The sequence below is a fragment of the Contarinia nasturtii genome, unplaced genomic scaffold (genome assembly GCF_009176525.2).
Source record: "Contarinia nasturtii isolate CC-2019 unplaced genomic scaffold, AAFC_CNas_1.1 Cnas_scaffold_220, whole genome shotgun sequence".
Classification (NCBI taxonomy): Eukaryota; Metazoa; Arthropoda; class Insecta; order Diptera; family Cecidomyiidae; genus Contarinia; species Contarinia nasturtii.
The window spans coordinates 1,984,901-2,005,217 of record NW_022197577.1 but is presented as its reverse complement, the minus strand read 5'-3'; the positions used below and the strand labels follow the sequence as shown (position 1 = coordinate 2,005,217).

General features: G+C 34.3%; 7 protein-coding genes across 7 annotated transcripts; all 7 read right to left on the bottom strand.

Moving 5' to 3' along the window:
- Positions 1 to 145: 145 nt before the first annotated feature.
- LOC116337276 (phospholipase A1 2-like) lies at positions 146 to 1,847 on the bottom strand. The gene is made up of 5 exons (XM_031761700.1): positions 1,607 to 1,847; positions 1,323 to 1,450; positions 1,218 to 1,241; positions 820 to 1,113; positions 146 to 754 (listed from the first exon to the last, which is right to left on the bottom strand). The coding sequence occupies exons 1-5, from the start codon at positions 1,744 to 1,746 to the stop codon at positions 261 to 263; spliced, it is 1,080 nt and encodes a 359-aa protein (XP_031617560.1). The 5' UTR covers positions 1,747 to 1,847; the 3' UTR covers positions 146 to 260.
- A 438-nt stretch (positions 1,848 to 2,285) lies between these two features.
- Positions 2,286 to 4,579, bottom strand: LOC116337278 (phospholipase A1 2-like). The gene is made up of 6 exons (XM_031761702.1): positions 4,352 to 4,579; positions 3,530 to 3,657; positions 3,435 to 3,458; positions 3,059 to 3,352; positions 2,925 to 2,981; positions 2,286 to 2,852 (listed from the first exon to the last, which is right to left on the bottom strand). The coding sequence occupies exons 1-6, from the start codon at positions 4,489 to 4,491 to the stop codon at positions 2,428 to 2,430; spliced, it is 1,068 nt and encodes a 355-aa protein (XP_031617562.1). The 5' UTR covers positions 4,492 to 4,579; the 3' UTR covers positions 2,286 to 2,427.
- Positions 4,580 to 4,954: 375 nt separating this feature from the next.
- Positions 4,955 to 6,445, bottom strand: LOC116337279 (phospholipase A1 4-like). The gene is made up of 6 exons (XM_031761704.1): positions 6,288 to 6,445; positions 6,149 to 6,227; positions 5,963 to 6,093; positions 5,881 to 5,904; positions 5,487 to 5,813; positions 4,955 to 5,423 (listed from the first exon to the last, which is right to left on the bottom strand). Exons 1-6 carry the CDS (start codon positions 6,358 to 6,360, stop codon positions 5,032 to 5,034), a joined length of 1,026 nt encoding a protein of 341 aa, XP_031617564.1. The 5' UTR covers positions 6,361 to 6,445; the 3' UTR covers positions 4,955 to 5,031.
- A 1,426-nt stretch (positions 6,446 to 7,871) lies between these two features.
- LOC116337277 (phospholipase A1-like) lies at positions 7,872 to 9,874 on the bottom strand. The gene is made up of 6 exons (XM_031761701.1): positions 9,741 to 9,874; positions 9,585 to 9,672; positions 8,947 to 9,107; positions 8,548 to 8,859; positions 8,388 to 8,483; positions 7,872 to 8,332 (listed from the first exon to the last, which is right to left on the bottom strand). The coding sequence occupies exons 1-6, from the start codon at positions 9,805 to 9,807 to the stop codon at positions 7,980 to 7,982; spliced, it is 1,077 nt and encodes a 358-aa protein (XP_031617561.1). The 5' UTR covers positions 9,808 to 9,874; the 3' UTR covers positions 7,872 to 7,979.
- Positions 9,875 to 9,986: 112 nt separating this feature from the next.
- On the bottom strand, positions 9,987 to 11,815 carry LOC116337274. Its single transcript, XM_031761699.1, has 7 exons — positions 11,663 to 11,815; positions 11,495 to 11,600; positions 11,304 to 11,431; positions 11,218 to 11,241; positions 10,822 to 11,139; positions 10,666 to 10,758; positions 9,987 to 10,613 (listed from the first exon to the last, which is right to left on the bottom strand). The coding sequence occupies exons 1-7, from the start codon at positions 11,730 to 11,732 to the stop codon at positions 10,267 to 10,269; spliced, it is 1,086 nt and encodes a 361-aa protein (XP_031617559.1). The 5' UTR covers positions 11,733 to 11,815; the 3' UTR covers positions 9,987 to 10,266.
- Positions 11,816 to 12,119: 304 nt separating this feature from the next.
- LOC116337273 lies at positions 12,120 to 14,244 on the bottom strand. Its single transcript, XM_031761698.1, has 7 exons — positions 14,089 to 14,244; positions 13,921 to 14,026; positions 13,736 to 13,860; positions 13,646 to 13,669; positions 13,253 to 13,570; positions 13,004 to 13,189; positions 12,120 to 12,541 (listed from the first exon to the last, which is right to left on the bottom strand). Exons 1-7 carry the CDS (start codon positions 14,165 to 14,167, stop codon positions 12,285 to 12,287), a joined length of 1,095 nt encoding a protein of 364 aa, XP_031617558.1. The 5' UTR covers positions 14,168 to 14,244; the 3' UTR covers positions 12,120 to 12,284.
- A 181-nt stretch (positions 14,245 to 14,425) lies between these two features.
- On the bottom strand, positions 14,426 to 16,083 carry LOC116337272. The gene is made up of 6 exons (XM_031761697.1): positions 15,805 to 16,083; positions 15,617 to 15,741; positions 15,526 to 15,549; positions 15,385 to 15,468; positions 15,095 to 15,319; positions 14,426 to 15,014 (listed from the first exon to the last, which is right to left on the bottom strand). The coding sequence occupies exons 1-6, from the start codon at positions 16,011 to 16,013 to the stop codon at positions 14,572 to 14,574; spliced, it is 1,110 nt and encodes a 369-aa protein (XP_031617557.1). The 5' UTR covers positions 16,014 to 16,083; the 3' UTR covers positions 14,426 to 14,571.
- Positions 16,084 to 20,317: the final 4,234 nt, after the last annotated feature.

The following is a 20,317-nucleotide window of genomic DNA, read 5'->3' as shown; positions in this document are numbered from 1 at the left end:
TATAGAATTATATAAAGTCATTTGGTGGCGCTGGCAAACAATGTTAGCTTATTTCCATGCTGTGCTAATAGTAGTAGTAAACTCTAATAGTCAATAATGATGGTTTTTCATGTCATTAAAATTCATTTTATGCAAAAAAAAAACAATTAAATTTTTATTATTACAATTTTAAATGTTTTCCTGGTGTAAGCAATTATACAAAATAGAGTGTTAGATACAATGAAAAAAGATGAAGTAAGTTTATAATGATAATATCCATATTACTCCATGCTCTTCCATAAAACATCTGAACGTTTGGCCAAATCTAGTTCAAAAATGTTTCCGCTCATAGCTGGCTTGAATTCGCTGTATACACCAACCATACATTGCGTCTCCTTTAGTTCTAGTACTTTGTAGTCTTTAATATCGTTAACTTCAATTAATAAACCTTGTGGAAGAGTTTTTGAATTATTCGCTGGTTTTTTGGCTGATTTTTTTGCCTTTGCATCCTTTTCCAAATCTTTCTTACTCATTTCGGCAATTATTATGAGCTTTTTTCTACAAGTCGCCGCATGAATGGCTGTAGCCAATGAATGTTTATCACGCAGATTGAAAATTGATAAACGGTTATCTTTCACTACTATAGAAACGTCGCCAGTTCTCTCTGAAGTGCCAAGTACTTTCGATGTATGAATTAACTGCACAAAACTTGCATCACCTTTCGAAATGTAATACTTCTTGTTGAGAAATAGGGTTGCAGCGGACGGGTCTAAACCTGGAACAAAACATGTTTTTAAGCGTATCTATCGATAATTTGAACAATCTATCCAATATGTGTACCAATTAATTTTTTTACTTTTTCACCGGTTTTGGCAGTCAGATATCGACAGGCGCGACTTGCAATATGCGCCCCAAAGGAAAAACCAACCATTACGATCTGTGATATGCTTTTGATGCTACCTTTTAAATCTCGAACACTTAATACTAGATCGCGCACTTCTTTTGCTACAAACTCAAGTCGATTCGTTTGCACCATTTTTTTCATATGCGGAATTAATTTTATGAGTGTCGTCGCCGAATTTTCAAACGCATATGTAACGTAGCAAATATTTGTAGTAGATGCATCAAACCATGCTGTTGCGAGAAAGGCATAGAAATAGAAGAAAATAATTACGATTGAAAAAAATGTCCAGATATTCTCATCAGAGACATTGTTGATTTTGAATTAAAATAATTACCTTGAGCATCATCGTAGTCATATCCTGAAATTAAAATTGAAATTTTGTGTGTTAATCTACTAGCATGATGACAAAATATGGCAGAATTTTAAACTCATTTCTAACCATTTTCGTCCACTTCAACCCCAATAGCATGAATAAAGATCGATAGATCGTGTCCATTATTTAGTTTTTTTACCAACTCAGTCATTCCAGATTTATCATTACTTTTGACTATTCGGAATTCTCCCTGTCTACAAATGAGAAGCATTAGTACATATGCAAATTCACAAACCTTTCAAAATAATATGAAAATAGTATAAATTTGTGATTTCGACAGAAAATATGTTTTTTTGCCATTATGTCATGGATTTTGTGTAAGTGATATGATGAAAAATGCTGGTATTTACTTTTTTTCATGCACACAAGCGAAAACGAGTGGATCTCCTTTATATGCTAAATTATCTGGATCTAATTCGGGAGATTCTTTTCCTTCGATGCCACTACTGATGAACAAGGCAACAAACAACCAATAATGAATGACAAACATTTTATACTTTTAAAACCATCAATCAGTATTTATTGAAAATACGATCTATCATCGATCGAAGTTGTAATACTACACGAAGGGTATTCACGGTTTGGGAAACCTTGCTTCAACTGTAATATTCTTTCTAAATAAGTCCACTTTATATTGACTTCTGTTCGAAGAAACTAGAAATTGCAATAAAAATGTCATGGAAATCATGAATATTCATTTGATCGATCTGTAAATGAAAATGATTGACGAATGAATTTTATTGACTAAAGCTGCTGACTGAGGGCCGATAACTATACTCGGCAACAACACTTTCTACTTATACACAGTCAAACTGACTGCATTTACTCTAAAGAACCTTGTACACTGAGTGAGACGTCAAAATTTCTCCATGTTAAAATGGCATTTTGCTCTGATTACTTTGAATTTTAACATCTGAGTTTTCTGTGAGTATATAACTCAAATGTGGATTTCAATGCTCACTTTTTATACAAACTTCTTTTATGATTTGGAACCCAATTAACAAAAGCTGTTAATTAAATTGCAATACATTTTAAATGAAAAAGTGGTGCCATGAAATGCGCGAAGTTTGAATAGCATTCACTTGCCATTTTCACTGTATTATTTTATTTCCGGAATATAAATAAAAAAGTTACAATGAAAAATAAGAAAAATAGTTAAACTGTTGATTGACTACATCTTCAAGCTGTCCAAAATATCCCATTCTTTTTTAAGATCTATTTCGTAAGTTTTTCCGGCCATCACCGGTTTGAATTGGCTGTACACGCCAACTAGACATTGATTATCTTTTAGTTCAGGCTCTTCATAATCACTTGGTTCTTTTAATTTAGTTATTAATTCTTCTGGATTCTTTGCAAAAGCTGCTGCTGCTTTTTTTGCGTTTCGATTCCGTTCCAAATCTTTTTTACACATATTCGCACGTATTATGAGTTTCTTTCTAGCAGTTGCTGATTGAATGCTTGTTGCCAATGCATGCTTATCACGTGGATTAAAAACTGATGTACGGCCATTTTTCACCACAATATCAACATCACCAGCTCTATCTAAGGTACCGAGCACTTTCGATGTATGAATTAACTGCACATATTTAGCGTCACCTTCGGATGACAAACACGTCTTTATGGTTTATGTAAAAAATAGAGTTTATTAAATTAGTGCGATCAAGGTACCTTTTGAAATGTAATAATTTTTATGGAGATATAGTGATGCAGAGGCGGGGTCCAAACCTGAAATAAAATTAATACATTGCTGACATTGATAGATTCAGTTCTTTAAATTTCAATTTAAAATTCAATGTCTGTACCTATTAATATTTTAACTTTTTCCTTAGTTTTAGCGGTGAGATATCGACAGGCGATTGCAGCGATATGCGCCCCAAAAGAGAAACCAACCATCACGATCTGTGACATGCTTTTGATGTTACCTTTTAAATTTCGAACACTTAAGACTAGATCGCGCGCCTGTTTCGCTACAAATATAAATCGATTCGTTTGCACCATGTTCTTCGTATGTGGAATTAATTTCGCTAGAGTTGTCACTGAATTTTCAAACGCATATGTAATATAGCAAACATTTGTATCAGATGCTTCATACCATCCTGTCACGCGAATGAAATAAAAATCGAATAAAAAATTTATAACACACAATTGGACCAAGGATTTTTGAGTAGAAAGAATTACCTCGAGCGTCATAGTAGTCAAAGCCTGAAATTCAAGCAAGAATATTGCTAGTCAAAGAAAAAATAATACCAAATGATTTGGAACTGACTTAATACCTTTTTCATCAACATCGTACCCAATCGCATGAATAAGGATTGATAGATCGTTTCCATTGTTAAGCTTTTGAGCTAATTCGGTCAATCCAGTCTTATTATTGCTTCGAATTATTTCAAATTCCGTTTGACTGTAAATTGAATAAAGTTGAATTGACAAAATGAATAAAGATCACTTAAGTTATTAGAAAAGTTTGTTCTATACAGTTACACACTCTTCTTATAACATCTTCAAAATAATTTATGTTAATTACCAGAGAGAAATTGATTAAATTCTATAAATGACATCTGTATTTTTCTCACATGACAAAATCTCATTCTGAGAAAATAAATGAATCATACTATCAAGTGGCATAGATGATGACGAGGGTTCCTAGAATTCGGTTTACTCCCCTCTAAAATATTTTTAGGAACCCTCAACAATTTTGGAAATGAGGACCTTATTTTGCTCTTCACTTTTTTCAAATGTGAAAAATTCTTCCGTTTTGATAGGTTTTTCGCCAAAAAAAAAATGAAGAGCAAAAAAAAAACGAAAAAAACTACATCCAAAAAGGATTTGGATAGAAAGGAGATGGATCGTGATCCCCTATGGATTTTACCAGGGACCCCCTACGCAATTTTGCCATCATCCTGTTTTTGCAGCAACGCCTCCTCAAACTATTCTGTTATAAACACACAAGTCTCATTTTGTCATGTGAGAAAAAATACAGATGTCAAAATGCCAATTTAGTCTGGTTGCTTTGAATTTTGCCATGTCTATTTTCTCTTGGTGAATTTCGAACTTATCAATTGAATGAATATGTTAAAAATATGAATGTAAAATACTTTGACGAATGTACACAGGCGAATGTAATGGGTTCTCCAATATATCTCATTTTATCTGGATCGATCTCCTTGGGTTCTTTCCCACAAGAAGTACTGCCGATCAAGAAGGCAACGAACAAAAAATTGAAAATTGAAAACATTTTTTTAAAATCTTGATGGTTTTTGAACAGATGATCTAGAACAGATCGCAGTTGTAATAATCTACGGAAAGTGCTTCACGCTTCTCGATACCTTATTTCAACTGGAATTCTCTTAAAGATATTGTCATATATATTGCTGAACAGATGGCTGAATTACAATAATAATAAATTTTGGTGAATATTAATGAATTGAATAAATAAAAATTCATTTTTTTTGAATGCATTATAGTCATTTTCAGCGAATAAATATGCTTAACAGTAACACAATTCATCCAAATACACACAGTTATGACGCAAAAGGTCTATACGACAAAAACAATTGTAATTGAGTGTATGATACTTTGAATCAGATACTGTTTCTCAGAGCGATACATGTGATGCGGAGCACTCAGAGGAGTCGAAGGAGCAAAGCAAGTTAAATTTTGCTTCTATCCAAATTTATAGCTTTGAGAAAAAGTCTTCGTTTTGAATATAACAAGCGTAAATGCCAATTTTATTTGGAAATATTATAAAATAAAATAGAAAAATTAGAAAAACATATTAAGCCTTCAAATCTTTATCAGTTATGGTTATTCTAAACTTTCCGACGTTATTATTCACCACACCTAATAGGCATTGATCTTTCTTAAGTTTGGATTTGATTGATTCAAACTCCTTCGGATTTTTCAGCTTGATAACTGAACCGGGTCCATTTCTATTGGCAATAAATGCAAATCGCTTTGATGTTGACAATTCCTGGATTCGAAAGCCCATAAAATGGTTGTCTGCAAAATGCAAAGACGACTTATACTTTACGCTAACATCAACATCTCCGATTCTCAATCTTGTTCCCAAAACACCCGACGTATGGATTAGCTGCACAAATTCCGCGTCACCTTTTTGAATATATTTACTTTGATCGAGCCATGGATGAAGTTCGGCAGGATCGTAGCCTGTATGAAATTGCGTACAACTTAAATTTCATAAATAGAGAATTAATAGTTACAATCTATTACCTATTAAAAGCGGGCATTTTTCTTGTATTTTTTCATTCATGTATCGACAAAAAAATGCTCCCGCATGACTGCCCAGACTAAAGCCATGCACATTAATCTGTGACATGTGTTCAATGCATTTCTTATTTTTCTTCTTTTTCTTATCAATTTTACATTGATTACGAATGTCCAAAACGAAATCGCCCACTTTGCGCGAAACAAATTCCAATCGTCTATTGAATAAAGCTTTTTTTATTAGAGATCTTAGTTTAACAATCGAACTGGTACTCTCAATTTTTCGCGAATGATAAATGCGGCAAATATTTGTGGCAGATACGTCACACCATCCTTGAAAAGAAAAACATATGAATTATTGTTTAGTTCGATGTGCACATCATGAAATGCTATTTATTACCACTGCAAAATTGGTAGCTCAGTCCTACGAAGAAAGAGTGTAAATCAGTTTAAAATTTTGTCATTTTCCATCCAAAATCTACCATTTGTTACGCTCAATTTATCACCAAATCCCATGAAGTAGAGTGAAAGATCTTTCCCATTGTCTAAAGCTTTTAGCAAATCTGACATACTGTCATTGTTATCACTTTGGTACAATGATATTTCAGGTTGTCTGCAAAATAAAATTCTCACAATTTGTGTATATCAGGCAAAGTGATTCGAATTACTTGTGATGAAAAATACAAGCGAACACTATTGGTGGGTTAAATTCGTCCAATTCGTCCAATGAAGGTGGACTCGGTTTTCCTGTTTGTAAAATTTAATATTTTAAATGTCAATCTATTGCAAATTTGTTCAATTTCTCACCACAGCCAAAGCCCACTGCATTACAACCGCTTAAAAGAGACACAAACGATAGTGCGATGAAATAAATTATCATTTTATATTCGACCAACTTTAAAATAAATGAACTTCGCTTCAATGGTTATTAAAATTGTTTACAATTTGCGAAACATATACGAACAGTGACTCGATCACAATGAAATTCACTTATTTATACAGACATTGAATGAAAAACATGGAAGGTTCGTAAAATATTCAAATATTACAGAGTAATTTTATAACTCAAATTATTATAAATTCAAATATCTATTTATGTAGATAAAGATGTTTTTCGGAGCGCTCATTTTTGAATTTGAAAATCCAATGCAAGAAAAAAAATTTGAACGCAGACAAAGAAATAAAATACTAAATAATTTAAGTCGATTGAACTCAACACAAACGTCGTTTCAAAGTGAAATTCATATATTCATTTATTTTATTTCATTAAATTTTCAACGCCACAAGTGTAAAAATTTGAGAATCGAATAACAAGCTCACATGTTTAGCAGTCAGTCAGATCACCATCTTTTATATTCTTCAATACTGTCCCAAAATTTGTTTGCCAGATTCGTTCCTTTTAAAGATATTCTGAACTTTTATCCTTTTTGGTCCGTCCTAAATGTTCCATATTCGCCAACCTGAACCTCATTGTTTTTTAGCCGGCGAAGTGGTTCGTCTGTTCCCACAATCATCGTTCCGTTTGGTTTGTGTTTTCCTTTTTCGTTTCCAATTTCTTCGGCAATCATATAAAGTCGTTTCGTTGATATTGCAGCATGCATATAAACGCCCAAATTATGTTTCTGAAATAATCCCGAAACTATTGGGCAATTTGTTTTTCGGCAATTTGTTTTTCAACACCAAAAACTGAAGTATGCAAAACTCTAGGCAAAACTTGAACGTAGTCAGCGTCTCCACTTTGAATGAAATGTGTTGATTTGTCTGAGAAAAATTTGGTTACCGTGGGGTCAAGACCTTGGAATTTATAATTATATACATTTTTCAATTAATAATATTCATTTATACAGTTTCATTTACTTACTCAATATTAAATTAACCTTTTCGTTCGTTTTTTTGTATATGTATTCACAGGCTCGTGAACCTACGTGCGCACCAAAACTGAAACCAACCACATGACTTTCGACATGTTTCGGAGACAGCCGCGCGTACCCGATTCAATACACTTATTTCGAATATTCCACACCAAATCACGTGCCTGTTTTGCCACGAAATCGATTCGTTTTGTGCTTATCATATCATTCAAATGCGATAAAATGTTGAAGATTGTTGTCGGATTTTCCGTAAAGGCATACGTTATAACGCAAATATTTTTGTTGGCCGCAAATGACCATGCTATGTTGGAATCTTGTTTGATTAGTTCGTTCTCCCACCGCTTCCATTTACAAAGCAAATCAAACGTATTTCAGTGAGGGGGTTGCATGCATGTTCTCATTCTTTGGTGCAGTCCTCGACTGTTTGACATTTTCTTATAACAATTTCGATCATTTTTTATCAGAAATAAAAATATTTTGCAATGTATTTGTATGACGATGTTTGAAAAGAAATTCTCCGTTTCAATATTATAAATTTTATTTATTTATTCTTTTGAATGAGTCGTCAAAATTCTTTCATTTTTCATACGTTCGATAATTGAATACATGTTTACTGCTGTTTACTTGATCACACCAGCATTTCTTTGCCACCAAGTTCACCAAGGGCGTCCCAAAAGACTGTAGTATCTTCTCTATCGACGATGGATATATTGAATTGTTTACCTTTATGATGCGCTTGCAATGTACCGTATATACCAATTTGACACTCTTGTGGTTTTAGTTCACGTGGTTGACGTTCACTTATCAATAGTATTCCGTTGCCTCTTACTTCGGCTATTATGAAAAGTCGTTTTGTTGAAGTTGCAATATGTAAGTAAACGCTTAGCGCGTGCTTTTCTGCCCAAGCACCGAGTAGAATCTTATTGGATGTGGAATCTACATAAATATCTACATCACCAACTGGCTGATCCAGTCCAAATGCTGAAAAACCACATATTATACTTATTAAATATTATAAATATTTTATTTTATTTACCTGACGTATGTATCACTTGAACATAATCAGCGTCGCCGCTCTTTATCATATGTCCTGGTTTGTTCCAGAAAAACGAAGTACCGGCAGGATCGAGAGCTTTTTGGGAATATTTTGAATAAGTGCACTGTTTTTTAAAACATTAAACATTACATGGGCATACCTAGCAATATTTTGACCTTTTCTCCAGTTTTCTCGAACAACAGTCCACATGTAAGTCCAGCGATATGCGCACCAAATGAGAAACCAACCACTTCTACCTGTGACATGTGTCTGAGGCACGAAGTTCTTCTGGAATCTTCACATTTCTTTTTGGTTTCCAATACCAAATCTTGTGCTTGTTTTGCCACAAAATCCAATCGTTTTGTACTTACCATTTGGTTTACATGGAATAAGATATTGAATAGTGTTGTCGATGTTGACGAATAAGCATATGTTATAATACAGATGTTTTTATCAGTTTTTGAAAACCATTCTGATCGGATGAAAAGGAATCAATGATGATGTTAGAGAGATATTTTTATTAAATGTTAAACAAATCTAATACAACAAAAAAATGTACCTTTGGCATATTTGAAAAAGATCCCATCAATAGTGATTGTATTTGCGATGCCGAGAAAGAAAAGTGAAAGCCCTCTTCCGTTATTAAGCTTAGAAGCTATTCGCTGAATGTACAGGTGGCTGTTCGTTGCATTGAATCTTTTCGCATAAAACTGGGGCTGTCTGTTGTTGAGGTGTATTGATAATAGATAAAGTTAATTGGCGCAATGTAACTAACCATGTTTATGGGAGGAAATGATCGACACCGTTTATTTCCCAAAAAATTTCGAGGGTTGCGAGTTCAATTAGTCTAGATATATTTTGGTGACGTTTGAAAGTCTTTTTTCAATCAAAATGTTATGTAAGGGGATTCCTTGGCATGAGAAAGCCAATTTTGCGATAAAATTATTTTCGATGCCGTTTTCAATGGCCAAAAATGTGGAATCAGAATGAGGTGAAATTTCATTCTCTGAGAAATAGTATTGCGAAAGTTCAAATTCATTAACACTAAATGATATTTTTTGGGAAAAAACGAAGTAGATCATTTCTTCTCATCAATCTGCATAAGTTCTTTGCCCAGCACCTAAGAAATGATCACTTCTTCTATTATCGATACGCCCAACTATACGTTGTTTGATATGCATTTTTCAGCATTCTTACCCTTCTTTGTATATACATGAAAATTTAATCGCGTCTCCCTCGTATTCAAAGTTTTTACTAGAAATTTTTTCGTCTGTTGCACAACGACCTTTTGATCATAACAATTATTATCATTAGCAATTAAATGACAGACAAACTTAATTTGTCATATATTACCACACATCATCGCAGCACATTCGTATAAAAACAATACCAAGAAAACTGTATAAAACCGAAATTTCATTTTTCTAAATAACGCTTCAACAAAATATGAAATTCCAATTATTTTATTTTTGTTAAAGTAACTTAGATCACTGATCGATTGTAAACTGAAGCCAGCATCCCCAAAACATCTTTTATTTAAGCCGAACAAAACCAATATTTAAAATTGCTGAATTTCGAGCACATTCATAGACACAAAACTTTAGACATAATTACAGATCTGTTTATTAAGTTCGTAAATAAATTATAATTTCTTTTATTTCTCGATATTTACGCCATGGAGTGTTATTTTTCACTTGTTTGATATGAAAAGAGAATATGAATTTTATTAATATTCTGCTGACGTCAATATTTTTATAAATTGTATTAATATTAATATTCAATGATGAACAGCAAAATAATCTGTATAAATAAAAATCTTCCAACGAACTAGACAATATCGAAATATTGACATACATATAATAAATTCTCTTTTAATTTGCTAATCAAATCGTTCTAGGTTGCCATATACATCAAGAGTGTCAAAGAAAAGTTTGATTTCTTTCTCTTGAACGAGCACCAGTTCAAATCTCTTCCCTTTTTGATGCTCACTCAATGTTCCGTATACACCAATCAGGCACTCAGAGGGCTTCAATTGACGAAGTGGTTCTCCGGTATTCACGACAACCGTTCCATTGCCATTTTCTTCGCCAATCAGGTGAAAACGTTTGGCAGAAGTTCCAAAATGCATATATAAGCCCAACTCATGTTTGTCCAGTCCCAATAGTGTCTTTGACTTGAATTTCAAATATATATCTACGTCGCCAACTTGACGCTCTATTCCAACTCCTAAAAACCGCATATTATGCTTATGAAATAATATATACTTTATTTAATTTACCTGACGTATGAACGATTTGGACGAAATCCGCATTATCACTCTTTGGATATTCCACTTTGTTCAAGAGAAATGAATTACCAGATGGATCTAATGCTAAACGGAATATACCACAAGAGTAAATGTTGAGTTTAAATAAAATACACAAATCCGACGTACCCAATAGCATTTTAACTTTCTCGTTCGTCTTTTGGAAGAGATAATCACAGGTTCGACTTGCGATATGCCCGCCAAAGCTATATCCACTAATTTCAACCTGTGACATGTGCTTTAAACAACTAACACTCGAGTGAGTGTCATTCAAACACTTTTCTCGAACATTTAAGACCAAATCACGTACTTGCTTTGCCACAAACTCTAATCGTTTTGTCTTTACCATTTTATTCAAACTTTGGACAACGTTGAACATTGATTTACAACTATTTAAATAAGCATACGTAATTATGCAAATGTTTTTGCCAGATTTTAAGAACCATTCTGATCAAGTCAAAAGAAAAAAAAATGATGAGAAATGAAAGAGAAATTCAATAATGAAATCGAATCCACACAAATTACCTTTGGCGTGCCAAAAGTAGAGACCTGAAAATAAAAATCAAGCTATCACAAAAGTTTTTTGCGGCAAGTGTAGGTACGATACTAACCATCTTTAGTAACACGATTTCCAATGCCATGGATAAACAATGATAAATCCCGTCCATTATTTAAAGCGTCATATAAAGTCGGCAATGCAGAATCATTATTGGATTTTATCAAATCAAACTTGCATTGACTGAACGAAAAAATGAATGTTTAATTATCATACGTACTTTTTATGCAAATTTATTTTACCCACTTTTCAGAGGTCACACATGCGAATGTAATTGGGTCACCAGTGTACAGCAAATTATCAATATCAAATTCGTCCGATGATGACTTTCCTCGCTTTAGCCATTTACTACCTATAAATTACAATCCCATGAAATTTTGAGACAATTTGAAACCCATTCGAAATATATTCTACCAAGCATCGCTGTGCATTCGTTCAAAAGTAATGCAAGAAAAAAACTGTTAAAAAGAATAACCATTTTCATTTTAATTGAACTAAATTGCGAAAAGAACCAGATATAAAAAGTTTACACAAATAAATTACGACTTATTAGGTGTACGACGTACGTCGACTGAAACTAGAGTCTTATTTGTGACATGTTTATAGAGAAAAAACAAGGAATGTAATTAAAAAATTTCATTTCGTCGTAAATTACACACGCATATGAAATTCTAATAATAACAATTTTATTGAAATGTACGACGTCAATCATTTTTGTTATTGACTTGTTTTCACGTGTACACAATTATAATGGGCGAGAAGGAGCTGTAGAAGAAAATTGAATTTATTTATTATATCTTGAGGACAGAGGTTCTGTATACCATGATTTTTAAACTCTTGATGGTTTGCTAAAATAAGATAAGACCAACAGTTTTTCATTGATGACAAAAATATATATTTATTTTTATTCAGTGGAGAAAGGAGAGGTTTTTTCTGCATGGAATTGTGTATATACTTTGAGTGTGCCCTTAGAAATATGGTTCTTTAAACACAGACTCACCGAGACAGTAGTTCAAAAGTATTGCTTTCATATTGGCTAATCAAATTGATCTAATTCAGCATATTCGCCAAGAGTGTCCCAAAAAAGTTTAACTTCTTCCCGATGAACGAGGGACATTTCAAATCTCTTCCCTTTTTGATGCTCATTCAATGTTCCATATATACCAATCAGGCATTCAGAAGGCTTCAATTGACGAAGTGGCTGACCATTATTAACGACAATCGTTCCGTTACCATTTTCTTCGCCAATTAGATAAAATCGTTTGGTAGACGTTCCAAAATGCATATATAAACCTAAATCATAATAAAAAAGTATTAAAATCAGTGTATGCACAAATGCACATACCGAAAATCATTTTAACATTAACATTGACAATATGCGTTTAATAAAACAAGTTACGGACGATAGACGGCTTGATCCTTATGAATCGTATTATATCAAAAAAGTCAATAACAATTTAAATCAAGATGAAGGGAACGTAGAATCATGCATTCTCTCACTCATTTGCAATGTTTAAATGAAATGTGAATAGTAGTGTGCGTTTTTATGTTACTGTGTATTGAAACCGTTATCTATTCTAATGTTTATTGAGTGAATTTTTTGGACTTTTGGTTCATGCGATGCGCACTTCACTTTTAGTCGTGTAGCTGATGATGGGTTGTGTACAACTCGAAATCCATTCAAGGTTGGTTTAATTTTAAACATTTTGTGAAATCATTAAGGTGAATTTTATAAAAAACTATTATATTTTATACCTAAATCATGTTTTTCAAATACGCCCCACAATGCCTTCGACTTATAAGTCAAGTATATATCTACGTCTCCGACTTGCCGCGTGATGCCTACACCTGACGTATGAATGACCTGAACATAATTAGCATCGCCCCTCTTAGGATACGTTACTTTGTTCAAGAGAAATGAATTACCAGATGGATCCAAAGCTAGACGAAATATACCACAAGGGTAAATGTTGAGTTTAAATAAAATACACAAATCTGTCGTACCCAATAGCATTTTAACTTTCTCGTTCGTCTTTTGGAAGAGATAATCACAGGTTCGACTTGCGATATGCCCGCCAAAGCTATATCCACTAATTTCAACCTGTGACATGTGCTTTAAACAACTTGCACTCGAGAGAGGGTCATTTAAGCATCTTTCTCGAACATTTAACACAAAGTCACGCGCCTGCTTTGCCACGAACTCTAATCGTCTAGTCTTCACCATTTTGTTTAAATGAGACACAATGTTGTATATTGACACAGAATCCTTCAAAAATGCATAGGTTATTATGCAAATGTTTTTGTCGGACCGAGAGAACCATTCTGGTCAGATGAAAAGAAAGCATGGTTTTGAGATGGATCAATCAAAAATTCGAATTAAATCAAAAGAAAAATTACCTTTGGTTTGTCTAAAATAAAGACCTTATGGAAAAAATAATAAAAGTTTTTTAAAGCATTTTTATGGGTGAGTGTGGCACCGATACTAACCATCTTTACTGACAGTATTTCCAATTCCGTGAAAGAACAACGATAGACCTCTGCCGTTATTTAAAAGATTATGTAAAACGGGCAGGAGAGAATTATTTGATCGGACTATGTCAAACTGGAATTGACTTTGAGATATACATGGCTATGAATAATATGTAGTTTTGTTGAAAGCGGTAATTTCTCACTCTTTTGAGCTGATACAGGCAAATGTAATCGGGTCACCATTATATACAAAATCATCAATATCGAATACTTCCCCTGATGTTTGCCCTCCGTTAAAGCAACTACCACCTACAATTTTATGAAACATTAACACAAAATGGAACCCATTTCAAATAACTAAAAATACATACCACCAAGAATTCGACTAAGCATCGCTGCGCAGTCGCTTAAAAGCAACGCAAGAAGAATAGTGTAAAAATAAATAAACATTTTTATTGAACGAATTGATAAATCACCAAAAACCCGAATAACAAAAATATAAATTCAACCAAGTAGATAGCAACTTATGAAAGTAACGACGTGTGTTTGACGCTTATCTTTGTATACTTATTTATTCAGTTAATACAAGGAATGTTAAAAAAATAATAATTCATGCGCATTTTTAATTATTAAACTCATAATCGTGTTTATTTGCTTTTGAATTTGAGCAATGCACAGAGGAAAAATAATCGTCAAATATTCACTGACTTATTTGAATTACACGAGCTAACGCTTTCATTTATTGATAAAAAAAGGTTAATCCACAATTTTTCATTTATTCGAATGATATTTATTGTCAGGCTTTCCTTTCATATTGAAATATAAAAATGCAATGACAATACGACACATGTCAATCAACCAAAATATTTCACATTCACAAGGCCACTAAGATTGTCCCAAAAAAGCTTCGTTTTATCGACTAGATTCAGCTCAAATGTTTTTTCCTTCTTTCGCTGATTGAATGTTCCATACACACCCAGTAAGACCTCATTGGATTTCAATGGACGAAGTTTTTGTCCAACATTGGCAATCATAGTTCCATTTCCATTTTCTTCGGCTATGAGATAGAGTCGTTTTGTTGCAGTTGCGATGTGTAGAAACACACTCAAGCCATGCTTTTTCAATAAATTCAACAAAATCGTATCAAATTTATAATGTACATAGATGTCTACGTCGCCAATTTTTTTAGATGTCCCAAAATTATTTGAGGTGTGCAAAACTTGCGTGTACTCGGCATCGCCCCTCTTAAAATGTGGCGAGTTGTCCAAGAAAATGGTAGTTCTCGGAGGATCAAGTCCTGTTGATTGATTATTCGAATTCAAAAAAATGATGTAATAGTTTGATGATATGTATCAATTTTAGTTCTTGCACACATACCCAATAAAGTTTTAACTCTTTCTTTTGTCTTTTCATAGAGAAATTCACAGGTGCGGCTACCTATGTAAGAACCAAAGCTAAATCCAATAACATCCACTTGTGACATACTTTTAAGACAATCACTTTTCCCAGATTCGACACACTTTTCGCGAACATTCAACACCAAATCACGAGCTTGCTTCGCTACAAAGTCCAACCGTTTTGTCCTCACCATTTTGTTCACGTCTTCATTCGAAATAAAGCCAATTAAATTGAATTGTCATAGTGGAGATGTACAAATACACACATACCAATCAAAAGGGTGAGCAGTGTTGTAGGTTTTGCATATACATACGTTATGATGCAGATATTTTTATCGGACACAGAAAACCATTCTAGTAGAAGATGAAATTGGTTTTATTTTCACATTTTTAATATGATTTACTGCTTACCTTTCACAGCATTAAAAAAATAGCCTTAAAGAAAAATATTTATTTATGTATCGTTTGCTCATATTTGAGAGTAAAATGGAAATGAAAATACCGTCGATGGAAACTTTGTTTCCGATTCCGTGAAAAAATAGGGAAATGCCCCTTCCGTTATCCAATTTTGCTGCCAATTCCATCATGTCATCTTCGTCAGATTTATACACATCAAAACCGAGTTGCCTTGGATCAAAACAAAGGAAAATAAGCCGGATTCGAATAATAAACATGTACAAATATACATACTGGTCTTCATGTATGCAGCTAAATTTAATTGGGTCTCCCGCGTATTTAAAATCATCGATATTAAAGCATTCTTCTCTGCTGTCTTTGTTAGAACAACATGACATGTAACCGTACATTTTTGATAACGGATTACGTGCAATGCACAAAGCCGCTGCCACATAGTCGCACAAGAATAATGTTAACACAACAGCGTAAAAGTGAAAGATCATTTTTTGCTCGTTATTGTTTTTATTTCTTTAACAACACAAATATATGAATGGTTTCGAAGGCAACCTACAACTTTTCAATATTTATATAAAAACAATGAAAATTAATTTATTATTCAAGTTTTTTTTACATTATGGAACAAAATGCGATCGGATTGTAAGGTATGGAAACGGTAGATGTAAATGAAATTGTTTAATTCAAACTGAAATTCAGAACAAAATATTAAGGAAAATGTTTAATACATAAAATGTATATTATCATAAAGAATTATTTATTTGTAACCGGAATATTTTATTTATTTTTTATTTATTTATTCACCGTCTGATCACAGACTGATTTTATCACAATTATTTACAATATCATTTGCAATGAAACACTACCCGAATCGAATGCCAGCCGCCAATCTTTTCGACTTCGGAGCAGCAGATATCGACTGTGTCCATTGTATATTACTATTCATAACACAATTTTTCTTAGTTTATTTTACCGAATATTAAATAACAAATTGTCCAATTCAACAATACTATTTCTAAAAATGTGTCTCGATGCCGATTCCAAAAATGTTTCTCTTATTAAATTAAAATTCCTACACGCCATGTAAAATGGTTGACTATGTGCATATTCAGCTGTAAACATCCGTACTCTAATAAGTTCTGTATTCCTCAAATTTCTTTGGTTTACGTTATATTGCTGTCTTGTGTATACAATCTTATCCCTAAGCGAACGCGACACTATTCTACCTAATAAGAGATCGTAAATTAAAAATATAGAGGCATTAATACGCCGTCTCCAAAGCGGTTGAATACTTAAAACATCACATCTAAACTGATACGGTGGCAATACAAAATTCTCATCTCTTTGGTAAACAAATCTTAATGTCCATATCACAAATTTTTTCTGAATTGACTCTATTCTATCGGAGTGTATACGGTGGTATGGTTGCCAAACTATACTCGCGTACTCTAACTTTGATCTGACTAGCGCAAAATATAACATTTTAGCCGATTCAATCGTGAACTTATTCTTTAATGTGCGTTTTACGAATCCTATTGCCCCAAGTGCACTGGCTGTGATCGCATCGATGTGATTGATGAACGTTAGTCTTGTGTCGAAAATAACGCCGAGATCCTTGTGCAAACTGATTCGTTCAAACGTATGTTGGCCGTTGTTGATCGTATAATCGTAGTCGATTGCGTATCCACCCTTTGCATACGTCATCACGAAGCATTTCCTCAGATTCAAATTTAGGCTGATTTCAGTGCACCAGTCGTTCAACTGATCAATGGCTCTTTGGAAAATAATGGCATCAATGGGCGATTGTATTGTTCGTATCAGTTTTAGATCGTCTGCGAATAATAAAACAAGTGCATTTGTTACGGTTTCGACAATGTCATTAATAAAAATAATAAAAAGACATGGTCCCAAGATACTTCCCGCAGGTACTCCCGATGACACAGTGAAAGTTCTTGACTTTCTCTCCCCGATTCCAACAAATTGTGTTCGCGCTGTCAAATATCCATGGAACCATTTGACAAGTCGTCGGCCGAATCCAAAGTTCACCAACTTCTGCAACAATTTCTTGTGGTTCACACGGTCGAAGGCCTTCTCAAAATCTGTGTACAGCACATCCGTTTGACACCTTTTGATCATTGAGTCCATCGTGAAATTTACCATTTGCAGTAAATTTGTTGAGGTTGATCGATTTTTCACGAATCCATGTTGATTGTGGCTGATTTTCGCATTAACAAATGTGTCGATTTTGTTATACACAACAATTTCGAATAATTTGGCTATTGTTGGTATTATCACGATCGGCCGATAATTCGATGCACTGCTTTTCTTTCCAGACTTGAATATTGGCACAATTCTGGAATTTTTCAATGCTGTCGGAACACATCCTTGATGCAACGACTTACGAAATAGCATTGATAACGGCTTTGACAAAGTATGCGCACAATTTTTCAGTAGTTTTGGTGAAATACCATCTGGGCCGGCTCCTTTGTTTACATTGATCGCTTGTAGTGCTTTCATCACGTCTACTTCATTGATGTCAATGTCAAACGATATGTCACCGCATTCACTCAGCAATTGATCCAAGTCGATATTGTCGCTCTGTGTATACTGATTTTCGAAAAAATCAGCAAATAATTCCGCTTTTGATACGTCTGTGCTCGCAGTCTCATTGTTGTATTCAACAAAAGGCGGAATGTCACTTCTCTTTCTTCTGTCGTTTACAAATCGCCAAAAATGTTTTGGATTTGCTCTGATTTGCAATTGAATGCGGCTGATGTACGACTTGAACAACTGGCTTTGTAACTGCATGAACGAATCTGTGATGGCATTGTATTCGTCAAAGTTACCAGTTTCTCTTGCTTTTTTATACGCCTTTCTTCTGACATTTTTCATGTGTTTCAAGTGCTTTGTATACCACGGTGGATCAGTGCTCTTTTGTACGGTGATTTTTGGAACAAATGAGTCTATTGCCTCGTGTAGAACATTGCCAAATAATTGGAATGCATTCTCGAGGTCATCAATTCGATTTATCCCCAACAAAATGTCACTTACAATGAAGAATTCATTCATCGCATCGAAATCCGCCGAATTGTATGCGTATATTTCCGATGATTGCGGTGATTTGGGTTCGTTTTCATCAATTGTCACTTCGATTTCAATTGCTTTGTGCCAAATGTCGGATTTAACCAATGGTCTTGTTGATTCAATCAACGCCATTTCGTAGAACTTGTTTGTAAATACAAGATCCAAAACATTCCCGGCTGGATTAACGATATTTGACAGCTGGTGGAACCCACAGTCGAACATTGTGTCAAAAACAGCAATGCCGCCCTCTGTCGACACATTGATTGGCAAATAATAATCACCATCATCGGCTTTGATCCATTTGACACCGGGCTGGTTAAAATCACCGCACACAATAACGATGTCATTTTCATTGTATGGGACCAGTTTCACAATCTCAGCGAATTCCAAGAATTTTTCAGTTTCGTGCACCGACCGAATGTACACTGCAAACACATAGACATTACACGAGTCGAACGAAATTTTTACACACACGTGCTCAAGGCCGCTGCGCTCTGATAGAATCAGCTTTTCACTGTTGAATTTGCATTCAACCGCGATCAGCACTCCTCCACCGTCGGTTCTATCACTTGTGAGTTCCGTCCGATCGCCACGATACACATTGTAGCGTTTGCCGAAATGCTCAATATCTGTAATGCTTTTTAATAACCACGTTTCGAAGAAAGAAATTATATTAAATGGACACGATTTTGTTGCTAATCGAATCTCATCGACTTTGTCTCGAATGGAATGTGTATTCTGTATGTACACATTCAGTTTTGTGTGCTTCGAGACTATTTCTGGGGAGTTCTGTGTTTGTTTTCGATGCGGTGTCAATTTACTTACGGTGGTGTTCGTTTTGTTTTGTTCGATGATGTTGCCTGTTTGTTCGACGATTCGGTGACTTTGCTCGGTGGTGATACGGTCAAATCCATTGAATCTAGTGTCGGTGTTTTGCGGATGTTTTTCGAATCCAATGCCGGGAAAAAATCACCTAATGTTTTGTTCTGAAGGAACTCACGAACAAGAACATCTTCTTCCCACACTTCCGGATCCATCAAACTGTCAAAATCACTTTCATTCACTTCGATTTTGAATGACACAAACTTCAATGTGGTCAAATCTTTGTCCTTCTTCACGAGTTTGTGTACTTTGAATTTCGATTTTTCCTTAACCGATGTTTCGGACACAATATATTCAATAATTTCATCGGTTGTGGTAATTGGGTCGAACCCAGAAACCCAAATTGCCTTGTTGAATATTGGTTTTTCACTTCGTTGTGGTTTTACCACAACATGCAGCCGATTCGAAGCTAATTTTTTTCCCATTTTGGGCGTCGGTGCATCGAATTTCACATTATTTTTTGGCGGTGCAAAAGATTTCGGTGAATCTTCGAGACGTTGACGTTTGGCGGAATGAATCGGATTATTTTTAATTACACCGGCATAAGAATTGCGTGAAAATTGTGTCTTCGGTGTTTGTGGCGGTAATTTCGAGTTTTTCAATGGTTTCGGTGTGTTCGGTACATTTTCATTTGGGTTCAAAAGAGCCGGTCGGAGCACTTTACCCACTATCACTTTTGTTGAGTTGTCAATGCCGGTTGTTTTTGTATCGATAGCGTCCAATTTTTTCGAATTTTCTTCAATCACGGTACGGAGCAATTTAACTTCGGTCATAATGTGACGAATAGACATTTTATCCGATTTCGGTGTTGATTTTGTTCCAAATG

Bases quoted from the DNA above. Each gene is read 5' to 3' on its own strand.
- LOC116337276 (XM_031761700.1), bottom strand. From the start codon at position 1,746: ATGTTTGTCATTCATTATTGGTTGTTTGTTGCCTTGTTCATCAGTAGT. The intron at 1,451-1,606 runs GTAAATACCAGC...TCTCATTTGTAG, and splicing joins GCTTGTGTGCATGAAAAAAA to ACAGGGAGAATTCCGAATAG. The intron at 1,114-1,217 runs GTAATTATTTTA...TTCTCGCAACAG, and splicing joins TGACTACGATGATGCTCAAG to CATGGTTTGATGCATCTACT.
- LOC116337278 (XM_031761702.1), bottom strand. From the start codon at position 4,491: ATGTTTTCAATTTTCAATTTTTTGTTCGTTGCCTTCTTGATCGGCAGT. The intron at 3,658-4,351 runs GTATTTTACATT...TTCAATTTACAG, and splicing joins GCCTGTGTACATTCGTCAAA to TCAAACGGAATTTGAAATAA. The intron at 2,982-3,058 runs GTACAGACATTG...ATTTTATTTCAG, and splicing joins AAAAGTTAAAATATTAATAG to GTTTGGACCCCGCCTCTGCA.
- LOC116337279 (XM_031761704.1), bottom strand. From the start codon at position 6,360: ATGATAATTTATTTCATCGCACTATCGTTTGTGTCTCTTTTAAGCGGT. The intron at 5,814-5,880 runs GTAATAAATAGC...TTTCTTTTCAAG, and splicing joins GAGCTACCAATTTTGCAGTG to GATGGTGTGACGTATCTGCC. The intron at 5,424-5,486 runs GTAATAGATTGT...AATTTCATACAG, and splicing joins AAAATGCCCGCTTTTAATAG to GCTACGATCCTGCCGAACTT.
- LOC116337277 (XM_031761701.1), bottom strand. From the start codon at position 9,807: ATGAAATTTCGGTTTTATACAGTTTTCTTGGTATTGTTTTTATACGAA. The intron at 9,673-9,740 runs GTAATATATGAC...TATGATCAAAAG, and splicing joins ATGTGCTGCGATGATGTGTG to GTCGTTGTGCAACAGACGAA. The intron at 9,108-9,584 runs GTAAGAATGCTG...CCTCAACAACAG, and splicing joins TCATGTATATACAAAGAAGG to ACAGCCCCAGTTTTATGCGA.
- LOC116337274 (XM_031761699.1), bottom strand. From the start codon at position 11,732: ATGAAAATGGTTATTCTTTTTAACAGTTTTTTTCTTGCATTACTTTTG. The intron at 11,432-11,494 runs GTGGGTAAAATA...TTTTTCGTTCAG, and splicing joins GCATGTGTGACCTCTGAAAA to TCAATGCAAGTTTGATTTGA. The intron at 11,140-11,217 runs GTAATTTGTGTG...TGACTTGATCAG, and splicing joins CTACTTTTGGCACGCCAAAG to AATGGTTCTTAAAATCTGGC.
- LOC116337273 (XM_031761698.1), bottom strand. From the start codon at position 14,167: ATGTTTATTTATTTTTACACTATTCTTCTTGCGTTGCTTTTAAGCGAC. The intron at 13,190-13,252 runs GTACGACAGATT...TATTTCGTCTAG, and splicing joins GAAAGTTAAAATGCTATTGG to CTTTGGATCCATCTGGTAAT. The intron at 12,542-13,003 runs GTATAAAATATA...ATTATGATTTAG, and splicing joins ATTTGAAAAACATGATTTAG to GTTTATATATGCATTTTGGA.
- LOC116337272 (XM_031761697.1), bottom strand. From the start codon at position 16,013: ATGATCTTTCACTTTTACGCTGTTGTGTTAACATTATTCTTGTGCGAC. The intron at 15,742-15,804 runs GTATGTATATTT...TTTTGATCCAAG, and splicing joins AGCTGCATACATGAAGACCA to GCAACTCGGTTTTGATGTGT. The intron at 15,550-15,616 runs GTATTTTCATTT...TTTTTCTTTAAG, and splicing joins AAACAAAGTTTCCATCGACG to GCTATTTTTTTAATGCTGTG.